Below are 19051 nucleotides of genomic sequence, written 5' to 3'. Positions count from 1 at the left end.
GCACCATACAAACAGCTTGATTTAAAAGCTCCTGTAGCTGCATTTCAATTAGTGATTTTATTTGGTCCATGAAATTTAGGCTGCTAAGCCAAAAACTGGGGCACTTCCGGCCACTCGGCGCTCTGGTTCAGTGAGAAGGGGGGGGCTGAAATGGAGTGGTTGGTGATTTTTGAATACCATCATGTTCAATTTTAATATAATACTAAAAACAGACCGGAATAGTGCTATAATAATGATCGTTGGATATATTATAATGATATATATATATATATATATTATATATATATATATATATATATATATGTATATATCTAAAATATATATATATATAAAATATTATATATATATATATATTATTAAGGTATATATATATATATATAAGATATTATTTATATAGTCATATATATATATATATATATTATATATCTTAACAATTACCTGTTAAAAATTTTGTTCACTTTTAACAAAGGCACACGTTTCTTCTTTTGTATATTTGTTTTTCTTACTAATCCAGACTGCATATATATATATATATATATATATATATATATATATATATATATATATATATATATATATATATATATATATATATAATATATATTAGCCCTATATATATGCAGTCTGGATTAGTAAGAAAAAGCAAATAAACAAAAGAAGAAACGCGTGCCTTTGTTAAAAGTGAACTAAATTTTGACAGGTAATTATTGAGAAATTTATTTAAAGAAAAATAGAACATTTACTTTTCTAAACAAAAAAAAGGACCTGGAGTGTTTAGCAGCAAGATAGATGATCCAGAAAATAGAGATGATGAAGTACAAGAATCTGAAGTTGAGTTGAATATGAAATTTAGGCCAAAGGCACTAGGACCTAGCGTCATTCAGCGCTGAAATGAAAATTTGACAGTAAAAGGTTTGAAAGGTGTAACAGGAGGAAAACCTATGAATATAGTATTAGGAGAGTGTGGAAAGTAAGATGAAGAAAGAGTATATGAAAGGAGGTAGAGTATAAGGAAGGAGAGTGGTTGCAGCTAGGGGCGGAAGGCATGCTGCAAAGAACCTTAAGTAATGCCTACATTGCACCGCATGAGGTCCATGACGGAACAACCCCCCTACGGTATACAAGAAAACTCCACAGTAGCACTAACAAGTACTGGTTAGAGAGGCTGGACATCAAAATTGAGGAAATAAGTGAAATGGACGTAAATTAAGGCTAAAAAAGTGGTTGTAGCTAGGCAAAGGGGCCACTACGAAAACCTTATAGAACAAAATATACAATTCAGATCGAAGGTCCAGCGCTGAGACTTATGGGGTCATTCATCGCTGAAAGAGATAGAGAGTAAAAGATTATCTAGGTGCAACAAGAAGAAACCCTATTAGTTTCACTGTGAAACAAGTGTTATAAGAAGGTGAAAAGTTAAGATGGAAGACAGAATGTGAATGTGGGTGTCGTAAAATGAATGAAAAGGGGTTGCAGCTATTCAGGAGTCGAAGAGCCGCAACAAAGAACCTTCAGTAAAGCCTACCGTGCACCAAGCGAGGTGCACTGATGGCACTACCCCCAACAGGATTCAATTAGTAACTAGACTTATTTAGCAAAAATCATGAATGCAAATTTCATTTTTCGGTTAAAATATAATTAGTTTCTTCAATACACAAAACAACAATTGTTGGCTTTATATGTATGTATATATATATAAAATCTGCTTCCTTTCCCATGTTTCTCGGATGGTAATCATTTTTTTTTTTTTTTTATCATCGCCATTACCATTTCAAACTCCCTTAAGTGTAAATGGCCTGCCTGTGTCTCCGCTCTCATACATGTAATTCTAATATTCCAACTATTTTGGTGTCCAAGGGTCTAAGTCAATACCTCCATAAAACTGGCAAGTTACCTTTGACTGTGTTATAAACCCATATATATGTGGACCTCCTAACACCTAGCACCCTGGACACGCGTAAAAACCTCATGTTAATTGCTCCATACAACTAGCAACCTCTGAAGCAAAGTTAAATATCCAACTGGCAATCTCTAAAGAGTAAAAGTAATTAGTTAGTACCTCCATATTTCTGACAACTCAAACAGCGTTATCAACCCGCAATTAATGTCTCCGTAAGATTATCAATGCCGCCATACGATTACAAACCGCATAATTCGTCAGATGGCACTGTCTAAAAACCAATAAGTAAATGCGTCTGATCTACGTAGGATTTTACGACATTTGATTGGTTCACCAGTCTCGGGTAACAACTTGCAAGGGACCCGGTGTGCAACAGGTGAATGAACTAATTGTTGGAGTCAACAACTGCTGTATTCAAAGGGCACGTAGATTAATATTAAGAGATCACGGGTAGCGGAAGTTTGTCGAGTCAGATGGCAAAAATGTTCTACTATAGCTCCAATTAAATCTACTCTCTAGAGTACGTATACGTTCCACCTAGTAGTAGTCAGTTTAGTCTCTAAAGAAACATCTAGAATGCATTTCCTTTTCACCGAAAACATAACCAAACAGAAAATACGTATAAATTAAAGGAAAGTCTAGTAAACGTGGTCCTGACAAGTCGGAATATGCCTAACGGGTCTAGGCCTTTGACTGGTTGAACCAGAGTTGGATTTGGATTGGTGGAGTCTGTTTGACTCGGGGACCGGAGGAGGGGGCGGACGGAAGGAAGACTGGGAAGATGTTGTCAAGTTTAATACAGCTTCGTAAGCATTCTTTTCTAAATCATTCTTGGTACTTAAATCGCAGTGCTTGAAAAATCATTCCATATCCTTTATTTCAAAAGTAAGGTGAAATTCCCAGTCCTGTTAGAGCGTTGAAAGTAAAACAAAGAAACAAGACTTCTTCCTTTTCTTGTATGGAGGCGCCGGGAAGGTGTCGTCCCGCCATTGCGGCTGCCCCTCCTACATAGCTCGGCTATCTTAGTACCAAATACGAATGTAGCTCCATCTCACCCCCACACCCCTTCCCCCTCCCAATCTGTTACCAATGAACATGACTGAAGCATTAGTACAATAACAGAATAAAAAGTGTCTGGGTTTCAGGCATCCTATTCGGTCGAAATTGGTGGTAAATTTGAAAAGAGAATATTAAATTTCCCGCTTCCTTCTACAGTTCCTCGCTTACTATCCCCAAAAGAAGCCCGGTCTTAAACTCCTCCGATTTCGGTGTGATGATATGCCTCAATTCAATCATGACGACTGGGAATAAAGTGCCAGAAAGGAGGCTCGGCGTCGGTGAGTCAGAAAAGATTGGGTTCCCGGTGAACAGAGACGCAGGTGGTGTGAAGGAGACGTTGTATCTACACAGCCTGAAGTTCTCCACTCATGGTGAGCTTTACATAAGAAATCAGTATAGATGTACTACGCGTATATTTTAATATCACATAGCAACAGACTACGAAACAATGTTTATATGCAGCGAAGAAACAAGAGCTACAGAGTATTGATATAAAAATACATTATAAACACACAACACACACACACGTACCGGTACATTGTTTAAATCTCACCTGACATTTGAACTATGACCTGACAGTGTTCGGTGTTGGTTTTTGGTTTCCTTGCTTAAAGGGTTCAGGGTTAATGCCCTCCCCCTCCAACACACACACACATACCATACATACACACACACACACACACACACACACACACATATATATATATATATATATATATATATATATATATATATATATATATATATATATATATATATATATATATATATATAATATATTTATATGTATATATTATATATATATATAGATATATATATATATATATATATATATATAATATATATATATATATACTATTATATATATATATATTAAAATATGTGGGTGTGTGTGGGGAGGAGGATTACCCTAAAGGAAGGGACCCAACATCGAACTGTCAGGTCATAGTTCAAATGTCACACAAGTCAAATTCAAACAATATGCCGGTACGTGCTTTCAAACCACTCGACGTGATGCAATTCAACAAATTACAAGGTGCCGGTACATTTTTTATAAACCACTCGGCGTGTATAATAACCACGCAGCCGCACATTCGTCCGCCTCCACTCTAATCAAACAAACAAAATTTAATCTAATGTGACTAAAAACCATCAGCGGTTTCTGTGTACAAGTTCTTAAATCATATAACTCCAAGTAAGGTTAAGGTTGTCTAATGACGTACCCCAAGTAAGCATAAGGTTACGGGAAATGACACAGCTAAGTTTCGATGTAGAGTAAGTTTCAGCAAAGTTTTGAGTTTCAGTGGGCGGTGGAAATCCCTCGGGATGAAGGAAATAAAGGAAACGACATATCCATAGGGCAAGACGAAAGAAAAGGCAGGCAATATTATACAAGAAGCAAATCATATGATCAACATCTGATAAATATTAATTATTCCTTTTGAAACCGGCAATGGCCCAGCACGACGATCGTTTGAATATAAATGCATTATGTTACAAAACCCAATGTTCAATCTAAGAAAAATATAAAGTCGGTATATAAGATTGCCTCTGAATGTTTAAAGAGAAAAACCAAATCTTTCACTTTGACACAAGATGTTTACCAAATCAATGCCGTGAAATAACGGTTCAAGGAAGCACAAAGACCAGCATATGTGATGATGAACAGGTGAGGGTGGAAGTGAACACAAACACGTCTTGCCCGAGGCATGCTGGCATACCAAGCACAGGAAAAGGCTCTCCTCGCAAGCATTTCTCCATCTCTCAGAATGTTTATCCTCGAAAGCTATCAGAAAGTCTAAACAAACACTAATAAGAACCAACTTGGATTTAGAGTGAAAATATTTATATCCTCTGACGAATTGGAAACTTTTTACAAACACCTTATCCGTCAACATGTTTTGAGACTATTTTACAATTTAGTTATGAAAACCTTTTATTAAAGAATCATCACCGTAAAAATTAGCACTGTGCCTCGTTTGTTCATTTAGAACCATTACCACATACGATACTTATATACTTTTGCAAAACTGACAATTGCTAAAAATCCGTGACAATAACTAGATTATTAAAACTACACGGAACCGTGACAATTTGAAAAACTGAAAAAAATGACATGTAGTCTGAACGTACGAAAAGACCACCACACCGTTAGAATTACTTGAAAGGGGTACTTAAATAAAATTGCCCTTGACTTCTATGTCGTCCCATTAGTACCAATTTATACCTATGGCACAAACGTCATGGCGTATTACAGAACGGAGGACCCACCAAACTTGAACCGGGCTGAGTTTCGAATTGCGTGTGTTTGAGTAGCCAAGTCACGGAAGGCTGCTGCTTTTTTTTTTTTTTTTTTTTTTTTTTTTTTTTTTTAGTCACTGTCTTCTCTAGGCACTGCACGTTTCAAGGAAAGACTATTTCGGGACCGGAATTTTTTACAACACGCTCCTTAGCTATATAATTGCGCGTTACTAACTACAGTGAAGACTTACAAGTGCAATTGAGCACATCCACATCAGACGAGATAAGAGAAACCTCTGCAAGGAAAGATTCATCGCCAAGCCAAGTCCTAGAGGCCATTTTTAGGGAGGCACAGCGGAACGACTTTGGATGTGGGTACGGAAGAGGCAACTCGGAGGAGGGTGGATTTTCGTACGTGACCTTGAACGCTGGTTGGCAATATTATAATGGAAAACAAAAAATTATGACTTTCCTTTTCAAGGACATATAATGTCATTTCATCGGAATAACGGTCGACCTAGCTGGTACAGATGGTCTCTACAGCAGTTATCTTAGAAGCAATGTTGCCTGGACAGTAGGCCTACAAGAATACGCCACCAATTAATGGCAGAAGTCAGTGGCAAATGTAATCATGTGACTATCCCTAAAACCACGACAAATCAAATATATAACATCAGCATCAGATCACCGAAAAAAGAAAAAATCTATCTAAGACACTCGAGTGACGAAGTGAAAGTTATGACAATACAGCCTCCCACTTCAAATCAAACGCGCCATTGTCTTAATCTTGCCCTGACTCCACTAGGGTACGAGACACATACAATGCAACGAGACGAGCGGGGTCATTAAATCTCGGCGATAAGAGGTCGATAAATATTCAAGTCCTAAGCTCTCGTGTGTTTCCATGAAGCGGCAGCGACCGAGGCGGATAGGCACGCCTCCACAATTCCTATTTTAGCCGTGATGTCACCTCCCCCAGCCAGCCCACCACACTTCCCACCCGCCTCCCGCCATGTGCTCGATGCGGTGGCTCACTGAGAAAGAGAGACAGAGAGATATACACATTCGGTGCTTATGATCTTCATCTTTGCTTCACCACCTTACGACTCGGTAAGAAATGCCAACTGGTGTGAGATCACGACCCGAAAGCAGTTTCGTGATGGAATATCCTTTCGTAAAATACAAAGAACCGGACACCTGGATTGTGTGTTTGTATGCGTGTGACGGCAAGCTAGTTATGTAAGAGGAAATACTAATGCACTACTGGAGGCTGGGAGGATATGCATGAAGCCAGGTAGCCCCGTGTTGCAAACAAGCACTGAATGCAAGACTGTATAACTTTATGTTGCAAGACGGCACGGAAATCGCATTCCTGGGATACTTATGATGTTCTGAAAATGATAATTCCCTCAACAGTCGTGTCTGTGCAAGAAAAGTGACCTTCTAATAAAGTCATACACAGCATGTTGACATGACGATGCGTGGAAGCTTAGAATAATGTGAGCTTTGATTCAGAAAATATGACTAATGACACCTGCGGTATTATACATATATCAACAAAACTTGCAAAATTTACAAAACGTGCCCTTCTGAATGTTTCGAACATTTCAGAACTTCGGGCTTACACATAGGAAAAGGTTCTGGTACAAGAATTTCTTAACATAATAAACGCCACAAGGGCATCAGCATTCAAGATGTATGTATGTATGTATGCATATATATATATATAGATATATATATATATATATATATATATATATATATATAAGATGCAGGGTGAGCAAACCATACTGATATGACAAAACTAGTTCCGTTTCGTATTCCTAACAATACGATTCCACGCGGTTAACCTGTTATTCATACGGTGACGTCACACCTGTATCACACGCCCGTCGTTTGCTAGTGTGAACATAGGGGCTCGACAGGTAAACCTACTTTTTAATATCTTTCGTCAATCTCCGGATGCTCTTGGTAAATGTCGCGAAAGTTTTAAATGACAGCCATTTAAAGAAATATGACTTACTAGCGTCTGAGGACGGGGCTTTTAGTTAATCGAGACAGATATATCATCGTGCTATTTATCGACGTGTGTGTGTGTGTGCGTGTGTGTGTGTGTGTGTGTGTGTGTGTGTGTGTGAAAAAGAGCTACTGAAAAGATCCGGGACTCCCGACATATGTGGATGTTATCGAGGTCGTGAACCGGAAGCTGATATGGCTTCCATATATCCTCTCTCCCAGCCACAGAAGCAGCACTGTTACTAGCAAAAAGTCAAGCGGGCCTTACTTGCACGAAGCAGTGCACAACTTATTTGAAGCAAAAGGAATATAGTTCAATTGCTGAATTGCAATCCCAATGGCTACCAATAATTCCCTTTTAAATCTAATAATGAGACTTAGAACCTAAGCTGCACAAAAACTTAAGTAATTCATAAATGTCATCATATCGTTCTTTGTACGATATCAATTAGTATATTCGATATTACGACTGCTTCTCACATACTCTTCCAGAATAAGTTGCTCAATGAACCTGCTGTCGCACCTATACACCACAGCTACCACTGATTCATTCTTCCATGCCTTCTTTGCCTTGGCCTTAAAATTATTTTCCGTTTACAGTTATGCCTTTATTGGCGATCATTTCCGATAGGAGAGCATACCATTAACTTCCACGATCCCCAATGAACATTGTGAGCACAGCCAAAACAATGATAGCATCCCACAACTGACGAAGGATAACCATGTCACATGGTTCCTACTAGGTCAAAAAACACAGCTGATTACGACAAGGAAATCCACATGCCATATCATATAACGTCATCCATACCATCACAACCATGTATCATTCACATATTACTCTTTCCGCTTCTCCATTACACCTTTCAGATGTTTTCAAAATATGATAAAGTCTGGCTGGCCAGTCACAGAACATGTGATATACGACTGAGAGTCTGTGACCTAAACAATCATGAGATGCAATGACAGAGAGAGAGAGAGAGAGAGAGAGAGAGAGAGAGAGAGAGAGGAGAGAGAGATACTCATCTGCCCGCATTCTAAATACTTGGGGAATTTTCTAAATACGGGGATCCTAAAGTTAAGTTAAGATAACTGGAATGGAGAAAGCATATTAGGCCTATATTAAACAGAGTTCAATATGAAGTCTGTCTTTTGAAGGCCAATATGTCATTAATAAAATATGGGCTATTGTAACTTGATCTATCATACTCTACCTATGATACAACTTATGAGTCTGCAAAATATACCATACAGGTCGGCAAGATAATAAAGGAACTAAGGTCCAGGATAGGCAGCCAATTGCACTGGTCACCTATAAAAGCTAGAATACTGCTCAGTACTGTGTTATGATTCATCATACTATCTAAACTAGACGTCCAGAATGACAAAGATTGGTTGTGCATAAAACAACTTATGAATTCAGTCAACGTAGGACTACCAACTGATGGTTTCAAGTTATCTCAGCCAAGGAGCGCTTGCAGTGTTGGGTCTCGAGCCTTCAAATTTGCTGTCCCGAAGATTGCAAAATTAGCTTCCACTTCATATCAGTGGGGCTGAAGATGATAAATGTTTCAAGAAAAATTAAAGCATTTTCTGAGTGTTAGAAGTGGATTTGACAACTAACATGTAGTATTCCTTCTGATTCTTCGAATGTCTACTAACATGATCATGTCAAATGACCTGAATTTTTGCGATGTTTCCTCGTATTCATCACAAGAAAAGACTTTCAAAAGGAATAAATATATTAATTATTTCTAAGCAGTATCGGAGAGCTTACGACATATATCTATACAAATTTGATAACATACCGACCCTCTATTAACGTTCTTCAAAGAACGTTGACAAGCCGAAGCACCGAAGCTAAGACCAAGCACATATCACAAAGCAGTGTTTGTGTGGGGGTCTTCTTGAGGCTTTCGCGTTAGGCCTACAAGCCCAAGTCAATATCTGTTCACCCTACGGCTCCAACCACTCTCAATACTCTTCCCATCATTGATTTCTCAAAACAGGCGTGTAACAAAATCCATTTTTACTGTGCACTAAATTACACTTCAATATGCCGGTATGTGTTTTATTTACTATCCTAAAATTTTTCATAATCTACCCCCCCTATATATTGCATCAGCCTAATGTTAATTCATGATACTGTTCATACTGAAGAACCTAATAGTTTATTTTCATACCGAAATGTTGCATATAATAACTAGAAAGCTTCTATATAGTATCACATGAAATACTAAGCAATAAATCATTTTGTCGCAGTACCCAGCATTCTTCAAACAACGTTTTATTAACAATCTCATTTCTATATAGTATCACATGAAATACTAAGCAATAAATCATTTTGTCGCAGTACCCAGCATTCTTCAAACCACGTTTTAATAACAATCTCATTTCCCATAATATTTTATTTACAATCTCATTTTCCCACCAATAACCAAGAACACCTTTGATATTAGATCAACTTACTATTAAACTTGATTATCCAACATTGTGATCCCGCCCTAGCAGAAATGTTTGCTAAACCCATCGTACAGTTCCAAATCATTTACTACTCTCATTTGGCCTGCTGGTTTAAACTCCTAGTCATGAACTCATAAGGAAGGTTCACTCTGTGATTTTTTGCTCCTCACCAAACAATAGACATGTAACTAACTTTACACAGACCGGCTTCATCAATGTAGTGATATCATTTACTATATATACAGTGCTAAATATTTTTTCACTGTCAGCTGTGGTTTTAGCAATTAAGATGACAATCTCCAAAACCTCAAAACTGACTACTTTATAATCCTTCCCCCTTCCTACACTTATGCATATTCTTTTCTAGTACTACTTCCCCGTGTGAAAGCTATAGTATACGTAGTTGTTTGTGTTCTTGGAATATAATAATTTGCATATGTTAATCATTTCGGAATTTTTGTGATCGAGACAAAGGAGTTTGTACAAACATCCACTATCAACAGTCAAGTTCAATTTTCAATAGGTCTTCCAGCTCGCAAAAATGTCATTAACTATTCATAGAACTATTTGTTGTACTATTCTACAAAATATGTATATCTTCACAGGACTTACAAGGAATGGTAACATAATTAACTGCCACTTCCAACAATAAAAAACCGATATATTTTGGAAAGTGGTCAGCAAAGCCCTAAATCCCAGTTCTCATTAAATGCAGAAAATAAGGCTTTTTGGGAGTTTGTTTCAAACCTTGGCTAAACAGATTGGCAATGGCACTTAATGGATCCATGACAACCACTTACCAGGATACATAATAACCTATCCTACAATGTATATAAAAAGGTTGTACAGATATTAACAATCTAACTTAACCTAACCTAGGGGACCATGCTAAGTATCATAGGTTAGAATATCTGCTTCCAACTAATATCTCTAACTATGCTTTTGCGAAAAATAAACTGTTATGACAGGTGGTTATCAGAAACTTAAAGACAATATTGCAAATGTATTCAGTAAAAATTACATATCGATTTTGATTTCTAAATTTTTTTTCTATCCATAATAATTTGTAAATATTGTAGGTATATAATTTTGTAATACATATTTTGGTAATATGCTACTTACTGTGTAAATGAAATTTAATATTTTCCTGATAAAAGATAAAAAAAAAAACTAGTACATATTTGCGATGCAAGTTATAAAGGAAGAAAAGTTACTCATTCTTTGGTTTAATATGCCTGCATATGGACATGAAGAGTAGCTGAAATTTAATTTTTAAAGCTCTCATCCAAACTAAAATAGTACCAAACAAAGTTCGAGATATGGTCTTACTTTCAGATTTACTCATGACCTATTACTAAATAACAAAGATAAGTTACCTAATTATTAATTCTATATATATCTAAGACCTGAGTCAGGGTTGCCGTTTTGAGGAATTTCGTCTAATAATGTGGCTTTCTGGTGACATCTGGCAACTCCCCATGGCTTTTCCGACCACAGGCCATGGCACTGAAGAATAAAATTCTTCACTTTGATTTTTATGTTTTATTATGAAAACAAAGCTATAAAACATATCCTGCTTATTTATACAAATTAATTTTATTGAAACTTTGTCTTCATCAAAAATACTTTATGTTAAGCTAGTGACATGTAGTTATCTACCATCACGGAAAATAATTCTATACATCAGAAAATAAGCATTCTAACCATTAAATCATAAATAACGTAAAAAATTCAGATGAACTGCATATGGTAACACTGCTAAAAGCCAATGTTGTGAAGAAAAAACGGCACCACTGATCTGCGTCTCTAGTACTAATAATGGCCCACATCAGGTGTACTGGATACCTATATGCTCATTTATTTATGTGGATATTGAAAGCATTGATACATTTCTTACTAAAATGCAATAAAAGTATCTAGTCTCTCAAAGGTTAATTTGAATTTTTGTCTTTTCTTACCATATTAGAACTTTACCGATCTACCAGTTTGTATGGATGACTGGACATAATACTTTACCCATTAGGATTTCCTCTTGGTTACCGAGACAAATTTGGTCAAAGCTTCATCCTTTGGGATTCCAAGTTCAGTCATATTTAGACTCAGTATAGTAATTTCTAATATACTAAACTGACTTTCCAGGTTATTTAACTGTAAGCCATTTGTACGTACAGGTTGTAAATATCTATTCATAAGTTATAGAGTCTTCGGATACAGCTTATGAATAATTCAAAATGCAGAACATATAATGACATCCAAGTGCAGTGATGTGTATATAAACTTGCTGCTATTTTATTCAGTTTGATATACAGTACAAAGATGCATACACCTATAAGAATTTAACCTTACTTCAGGTTGTTGGTGGGGAGATTTGTGGATGCGAGCCCAATTACAGCTTTCACAGTGTTTTAAGGTCAGTTTACTGACATTTGGGGTTGATAGGCTAGCAATGTCAGCGGGCACTGTGATGAAGGGGTTCCTGGCCCCACACATTCCCAGCCAATCATTGCCACTGCTTATACCATTATTACTTGCATGTGAAAGCAGAAAAAGTGTCAAGACGGCATATGGTGGTAATTTTGAGTTCAATAAGGCACTAACAACCTGGTGCTACTTTAAGGTCAAAGGTATTTGCAACAGTTTTGACAGCTTCCTCACTTTGTTATTTTGTACCCCTGCCTTCTTTGTATACTTTAGTAAATTACTGCTTGTGGTACATAACTAGTTTTTTCATGTGTCCTGACACCTAATCTACATGATGTGGATTGAGCAAATTATTTTTTCTTATGTCCTTACATTTAACAGCTTGCATGGTACGCCTATCATAAATGTTATTTTTACATTGCAAATACAAAATGAGCTTTGAGCTTCTGGGTTTGTGATATGGGCTAATGCCTATTCAGGAAAAAAAAAAAATCAGACGATGGTCTCTTGAATATACAACATAGGTAGTACTTTCAACTCGTGGAACTAAATTCACATTTTTCACACAAATTGCCTGCAACTGTGTCTTCAGTCGTATTCACAAAATTCTATTTTACGATGCACTGGCAAAACTGTAGTGAGAAAAAAGTAGCATACTTCAATAAACTGCTTTCATAAAGTGACCTAGGATATAGAATCCAGCTACCTAGGTATAGGACGTTCAAAATGGGCTGCATTAGAATTACCCAACTACAAATGATTAAAAGCTTTCAGAACACTGGTATAGTACATACTAGGCTATAGCTATACAGCCTCCTGATTTTATTAGGTAAGTTCATACCTAAAACCATTGCTTTAAAAAAATAACATTAGGCTAGAACGGTTATGTTTCTGAATATTAGAATGGATTTGACACGTATGGAAGGCACCTTAGGTTACTCCTAATTTTTCTGCATAAATGTCTACATGACAACTAGTAAATCCTGGGGTGACATCGGCGGAGCGAGACTAAAATAGTAGTAGCTACATAGGTAACTGTAAATTGTAAACAAACAAAACTACCTAAACAGAGTACCCTAGACGAACACCATCAAATCCCAAATTCAACATAGGTATACCAAGGTAACAATTCTAATCAGCTGCTGGTCTTAAAACTTAAATGAATAAGGTAGATCTATATAATAACAAGAACAACAGGCCAAATGTAGCTTAAATAAACAAATCTAACGCGTGTACCGTATGCCAAAACCATCATCTCCCCAAAATTAATTTTAGTAACTCTAGTCTGTTGTCGGTCAAACAAAATTACAAGAATGGGTACACGGAAGAAGGGAAAACATAAGTGGTGTGCTAACATAATAAGAGCAAGAAATTTCTCACACCCACGAACGCTGTGAAGAAAAAGAGCCCTCCCTCCCCGTTCGCCTCGCAAGCAAAGTAATACTACTCACCCATGACGGAAGAGTGGAGAACCGCTGGAATTCCTGCAGAATATCCTTTTCGTCAGCATTGGCAATGGCACGAATGATGTCAAATTTAATCTTCTTCTCCTTAGCCCTCTTATCCCTCAAGACGAGGAAGAGTAACGGTGCCATAAGCCATCCAAAGCTGACACTGTAGTACCCAAACATATACACCATAAACCACTCAATCATCCTACGACTGAATATTTTCATGTAATTGAAAAACCACTCTCCGTACGCCTGTCCGACATCTTCGCTGACGTCGTGTGTCTCTACCTTCTCCTTTGCTAGAGTTGTCATTTCCACTGGATTTATTCAATACACGAAAGAACAAGAAAACCAGTTGCAGAGGTGACCAACACCAGCTCTGCAAGAGAGTGACAGGGTTCAGCCGGACCGGTGGACCCAGCAGACTTAGGTTCTGCAAGTATTGCCAACACCGAATCGAAACGAAGCCTTAGCACTTTCAGCTTACTTGTCAAGAGCAGTTTTTCGCCACGTCATTCATTTATGCTTGCTTTTCTCCATCTCATTCTTTTTCCTTTCATCTAGACAGTCAGATATTCTTTTATCCCTAATGAGAAGAGTTATTGAAATGTCCAATACATTTGGCTGCCATATTTCGTAGCATTTTGCCTGGCTGTTTACAAAGTGGTCATTTTACAATAATTTTAATAATGATAACTTGTAAGTATAGTTATGAATTAACATAAGGATCGTACTCATAATTATATTTAGACCAGAGCAGAGAGAGAAAGTGAGTCTGTGTGTACGTTAAGCCGTGGTCTTAAAGCACAAGATTCTAAGCACTTATAGGTAAACAAATAACACTGTGAAATCTCAACACCTGCCAAGTTTCAGAAAAGGACAAGCGGGAGATTTTAGGTATATGATCTGTCGACTTTAAAAATATTTGAGCAATGATATATAGCTTTAATTTACATATATAACCAAAAAGCTCAAGTTCAGGGGAAAATATATATAATATACTGCATTTGATATGTTAGCAAGGTATTGCTTGGCGATTTTGACAGTTGTGTTCTTTTTAGTATATCGGAATGCACACAGTAACTGAAAAAGTGAAAAATTTTATTTTCTGAGTATCACGATAATCTGCATTTGCACCTTCGGTAGACTGGGATCTGATAAAACACTTTCTATAAAGTGACCTCTTTGTTTGCTTGGTTACATGCCTGGAGTGATGCGTTTATCTCAGATTCTATTCATCCGCTGCATCAAGACTTGAAATTCTTAAAGTTCTAAGGAACTGAGACATTAAAAACAGTATAACTCATGTTTATGTTTCCTCGGGCGATTGAACGATTTTCCCAGAGAAATCAAGAAACTTCACAAGTCCTCTAGAGTCTAGTGTATATGCTTACGTGAAGTAAATTGAGGACGAATAACGAACAGTTTAGATTTACAAGTGACGCATGAATTTATTTAGTACTAATATTGCATAATCTTGAATTTCACGCAAAAGCAACAGTTTCAAATCGTGACTCGTTCCAAGTGTTTAGAAAACTATTCATCTGGTTCCTTTAATAACACTATTTATTTGTTCGTCGTAAGCATTTGGTCACTGGAGGCAAACCAGTGTTAGAGGTGAAGGAAAAGAGTTGTAGGTCTGAAGGAACGTTGCAACGGACACGCAGAGAAGGGTTCCTTCGCCATTCAGTGATACCTTCCCATGTAAAGAAGACAATCAGGGAAGATTGGCAAATCTCTTGAGAGAGTCTGGTTGGTACACTAGAAAATGCGAAATGATTAAGTGGACAGGCAACCCCAGCCAATTTGTGATGATGTTTGGTTCCTTTTGGTGGACAGCTCGTACTAGTCGGGGAACCCATCTGATATGAGTGCCAAGATGAGGAACGTTCTTTGACAGACTGTTACATAATATAGATCAGATGATATCTGAAGATTTATTGGGGAGATTAATTCGTATAGAATATATAGAAAAGGTACAGCATATTTCGTGTAAAGTGAGGCGGTGTTTAGAAAGTATGTATACATTGAATGAATAATACTACTCTGTATATACAAAATCTATCTCAACAAGTATTTTCTTTGCTTGGAATTCCTTATTATATTAAAACATGGAAGATAAAACAGTGAATGTTATTGGATGGTGAAGGAATGAAGGCAGTAGACTTAAAAATACTTGGAAGTTAATAATTCAGATATATAAATAGTGTTATTACAGGAACTAGACCAAGTGACAAATGAGTTATAGAGTAAGTGAAACAAGAAAGGAAACAGAATGTGAGCAGAGGATTGGGAGGAAACTAGAAGTGTCTAGAAAGTCAAGGTTGGAATGGGTGTAGTAGGGATTGTTGAACCAAGTCTCCTCTAAGGAAGTGTAGTGTACGTGGGTGTTGAATGTGAATGGAAGAGAGAAGGTAGAAGCTGTAGAAGTGAATTGTTTAAGTAGAATTTGTGGAGCAAGAAGAAATGAAATTATGAGAAATATTGAGATATGTAGAAGAGGTTGGTAAAAGAGTTAGCATTGGTGAAAGGACGGATAAGAGTATTTTGAGGTTGGCATAGTCATGTGGGAAAAAAAGGCACTACAAGTATTAGGAGACGTTGGAAAAGGAAAACCGAAAGAGTGATATATTGATGGATGTAAAGGAAGTATTGGAAAGAACGGGCCTCGACAACCAGGACGCGAAAGTGTGTTGTGCAAGAAACAGGCGAGTGGTGTGTAGGGGTTCGAATGTGCTGTTGGTAAAACTCCTGTGGTGGGTGAATAAAACTGCTTCTTCTTTAGAAATTTGTTGCACAAGGGATTCAGTCAGGATTTGGCAGTTTAAAGCGTGAATGAGTTAGTGATCCTTGCCAATTCTTTCCTTGAAAAGAATTAAAAGAGAAAATGGAAAAGTCTTCACTCGTGTTTATTATTATCGTTCAAGACTCATAAAAGATAATGCATGTATTACAGTTTCGCAAAATTTTTCGCAAATTGTTTTGGTATAATAATGTAGTACGTGTGCGTTTGCCATGATGTATCTATATAATTCAAATAACACACACTAAACAAATATACAAACTATTTATTCACAACGTTAATAAAAAGAGGTCGTAATTTTACTATCGGTATCAAACTGGTGAACTTTCATGGCATTATTCCCTGGTAATGAAAATTCTACACAACAGAGAGAGAGAGAGAGAGAGAGAGAGAGAGAGAGAGAGAGAGAGAGAGAGAGAGAGAGAGAGAGAGAGAGAGAGAGAGAGAGAGAGAGAGAGATGTGTCCTTGTATTTTGGATGTGGTAACAATGTTAATGTCCACTGAATGGGAGGGACGATGGAGGTTATTTGCCAGCTTATATATAAACATTTATTTTCATTTTCTAATTTTTATCGCTGAAACCACGTTTTAAAAACTTCATGTGACGATGATACTGTCATGATCACCAAAGTTAGCGGTAGATGCTATTCTTGCTATCTCCAAGTGCTGAAAGTGCTAAGTTTAGAAAAGATGCCAAGTCGTGACTTTTGGTCTTCAATATTGCATTCCCTTTCCGCTTTAGGTTGTTCAGTAAATCTTCATCCAGCAACGATGTTCGTGGCCCAAAGAAGCCCCGCTGCGTAGGAGACAAGGACCACAAATCTACTGCGTATGAGAAAATGAACAGCAATCTAATCTTCCGAACCATAGCAAACGCCTGAGAAATAAATCTTGCAAAAACCTGCTTTATTTAAACAAGCCCTCCTAATTTTTTAACATCAATAATTGTTAGCCTTAACAACACAAGGATTTATTGATATGACATAATTACCCACCCCGCCACTCATATGTGTGTGCCTTCTTTTTATACAAATCACATTAGTATATTTTCATCTATCATGATCATGCTAGAGTAGTAGATGACGTTGATGATACTAATTTCTCTCTCTCTCTCTCTCTCTCTCTCTCTCTCTCTCTTCTCTCTCTCTCTCTCTCGTCTCTCTCTCTCTCTCTCTCTCTCTCTCTCTCTCTCTCTCTCTTATTGGATGTGCGCACATATGCAATATGCAATCGTAAAATTATTAGAATTATGGCACAGCGAAACCTACTAGGGGACGAATTACTCTATTTCTTACAATGAGGTAAAAAAATATCCTAAAATGTATGTTGTTGACACCATAACATTTTCGGGACAAACCTGCGATTGATTTTACATTAATATCAGAACAATGATTCTACTACGCACGCCGCTCTTGAGAACGTATACAAATACAGAATCGTTAACAAGAATAATCGGTTAATGAACATATGACGATTTAAATAATAACATAGATACATTGGCTAGGATTAAGAGTATTCATGCAACAATAAATTATCATTATTCTATATATATCACCATAGTAAGAGTATGACTTTATAATTAATTATATACGTTGATCTTGTAATACCATAAACCAAAAATGAATGAATGACATTTGGATTAATTCAGTCAGTTTATGGGTTTTAGCCAAAAATCACTAGGGAATAGTTTAATTTCCACCCTTCCTGGGTCACCAACAGAGAATTACTGCCACACCTACATTGTTTTGTATATAATATACTACTGTAAGACATCCTATGTCCATATTCTACCAGTGATCAGGAGCACACAAGGTAGTGCTCGAAATATATGGTTGCAACGTTAAAATAGTGTTTTATGGGCCTTTTATCTTCATATTATACTGTTGTATTACAGTAAAAAGACATTCATGACTGCAAGTGTTTATCATCGTTTCCCAATGAAAGCTCGACTGAGCGCCATTCGGTAAGATATACAACGGCCACCCCCGGGGACCCGGCCAATCCAATTTAATATATATATACATATATATATATATATATAATATATATATATCTATATAGTATTATATATATATATATAGTTTCTAATACTATTTGTCGACTTTCAAGACAAAGTTGACTGCTACCGTTATCACATCTGAATAAAGTTCCCGACTGCTGTTACCATATTATGAGAAAATTATCACACGATGGTTCTTTATCCTGGAATTAAAATTGGAAGCTTTTCCCGTTAGTACTGCTATTGCAGATGACACTTCGGGTCAAATATGATTTGTTTTGGAGCTCAGAAGTACCTTATCAGTAGCTTACGGTAAACTATGAAGGAGGCTTTTAACACCTCTTATCTCCCTGTCGATAAAGGCACGAGACCCATTTCTTTATTGTTTTATATATTCATTCAACGCAACCCGTGCCTGGTTTGTAGTTATAACCTATCCACAGAAATATGACACTCAAGGCAAAAAAAAAAATAATAAAATAAATAAATCAATGGAAACAAATAAATAAATAAATAATGAAATAAACAAATAAAGAAATAACTAATATAAATAAATAAAAAATAAAATAAAAAAGCAAGGAAACAACACACCTCTTATGATAAAGATCATATGATCCGTAAAATTCACGGAATTTTGCAAATATAGTGTATTTACGAGAAGTGGGGATTATCGATACAGCTGATGCTGTTCCTGTATAAT

The 19051-nt window shown here is 36.7% G+C and overlaps 1 protein-coding gene across 1 annotated transcript in view; it reads right to left on the bottom strand.

The window, feature by feature from the left end:
- Positions 1-13963, bottom strand: part of LOC135207488 (extended synaptotagmin-2-B-like) — a 103535-nt gene extending 89572 nt beyond the window's left edge. Inside the window, 1 exon segment of the mRNA XM_064239285.1 lies at positions 13549-13963. Within this exon segment, the coding sequence (XP_064095355.1) occupies positions 13549-13860 (312 nt within the window). The 5' untranslated portion in view covers positions 13861-13963.
- Positions 13964-19051: the final 5088 nt, after the last annotated feature.

This window comes from Macrobrachium nipponense, chromosome 32 (assembly GCF_015104395.2).
Source record: "Macrobrachium nipponense isolate FS-2020 chromosome 32, ASM1510439v2, whole genome shotgun sequence".
NCBI classification, from domain to species: domain Eukaryota; kingdom Metazoa; phylum Arthropoda; class Malacostraca; order Decapoda; family Palaemonidae; genus Macrobrachium; species Macrobrachium nipponense.
Note: the sequence above shows the minus strand (reverse complement) of the source record. Positions and strands in the feature narration are given on the sequence as shown.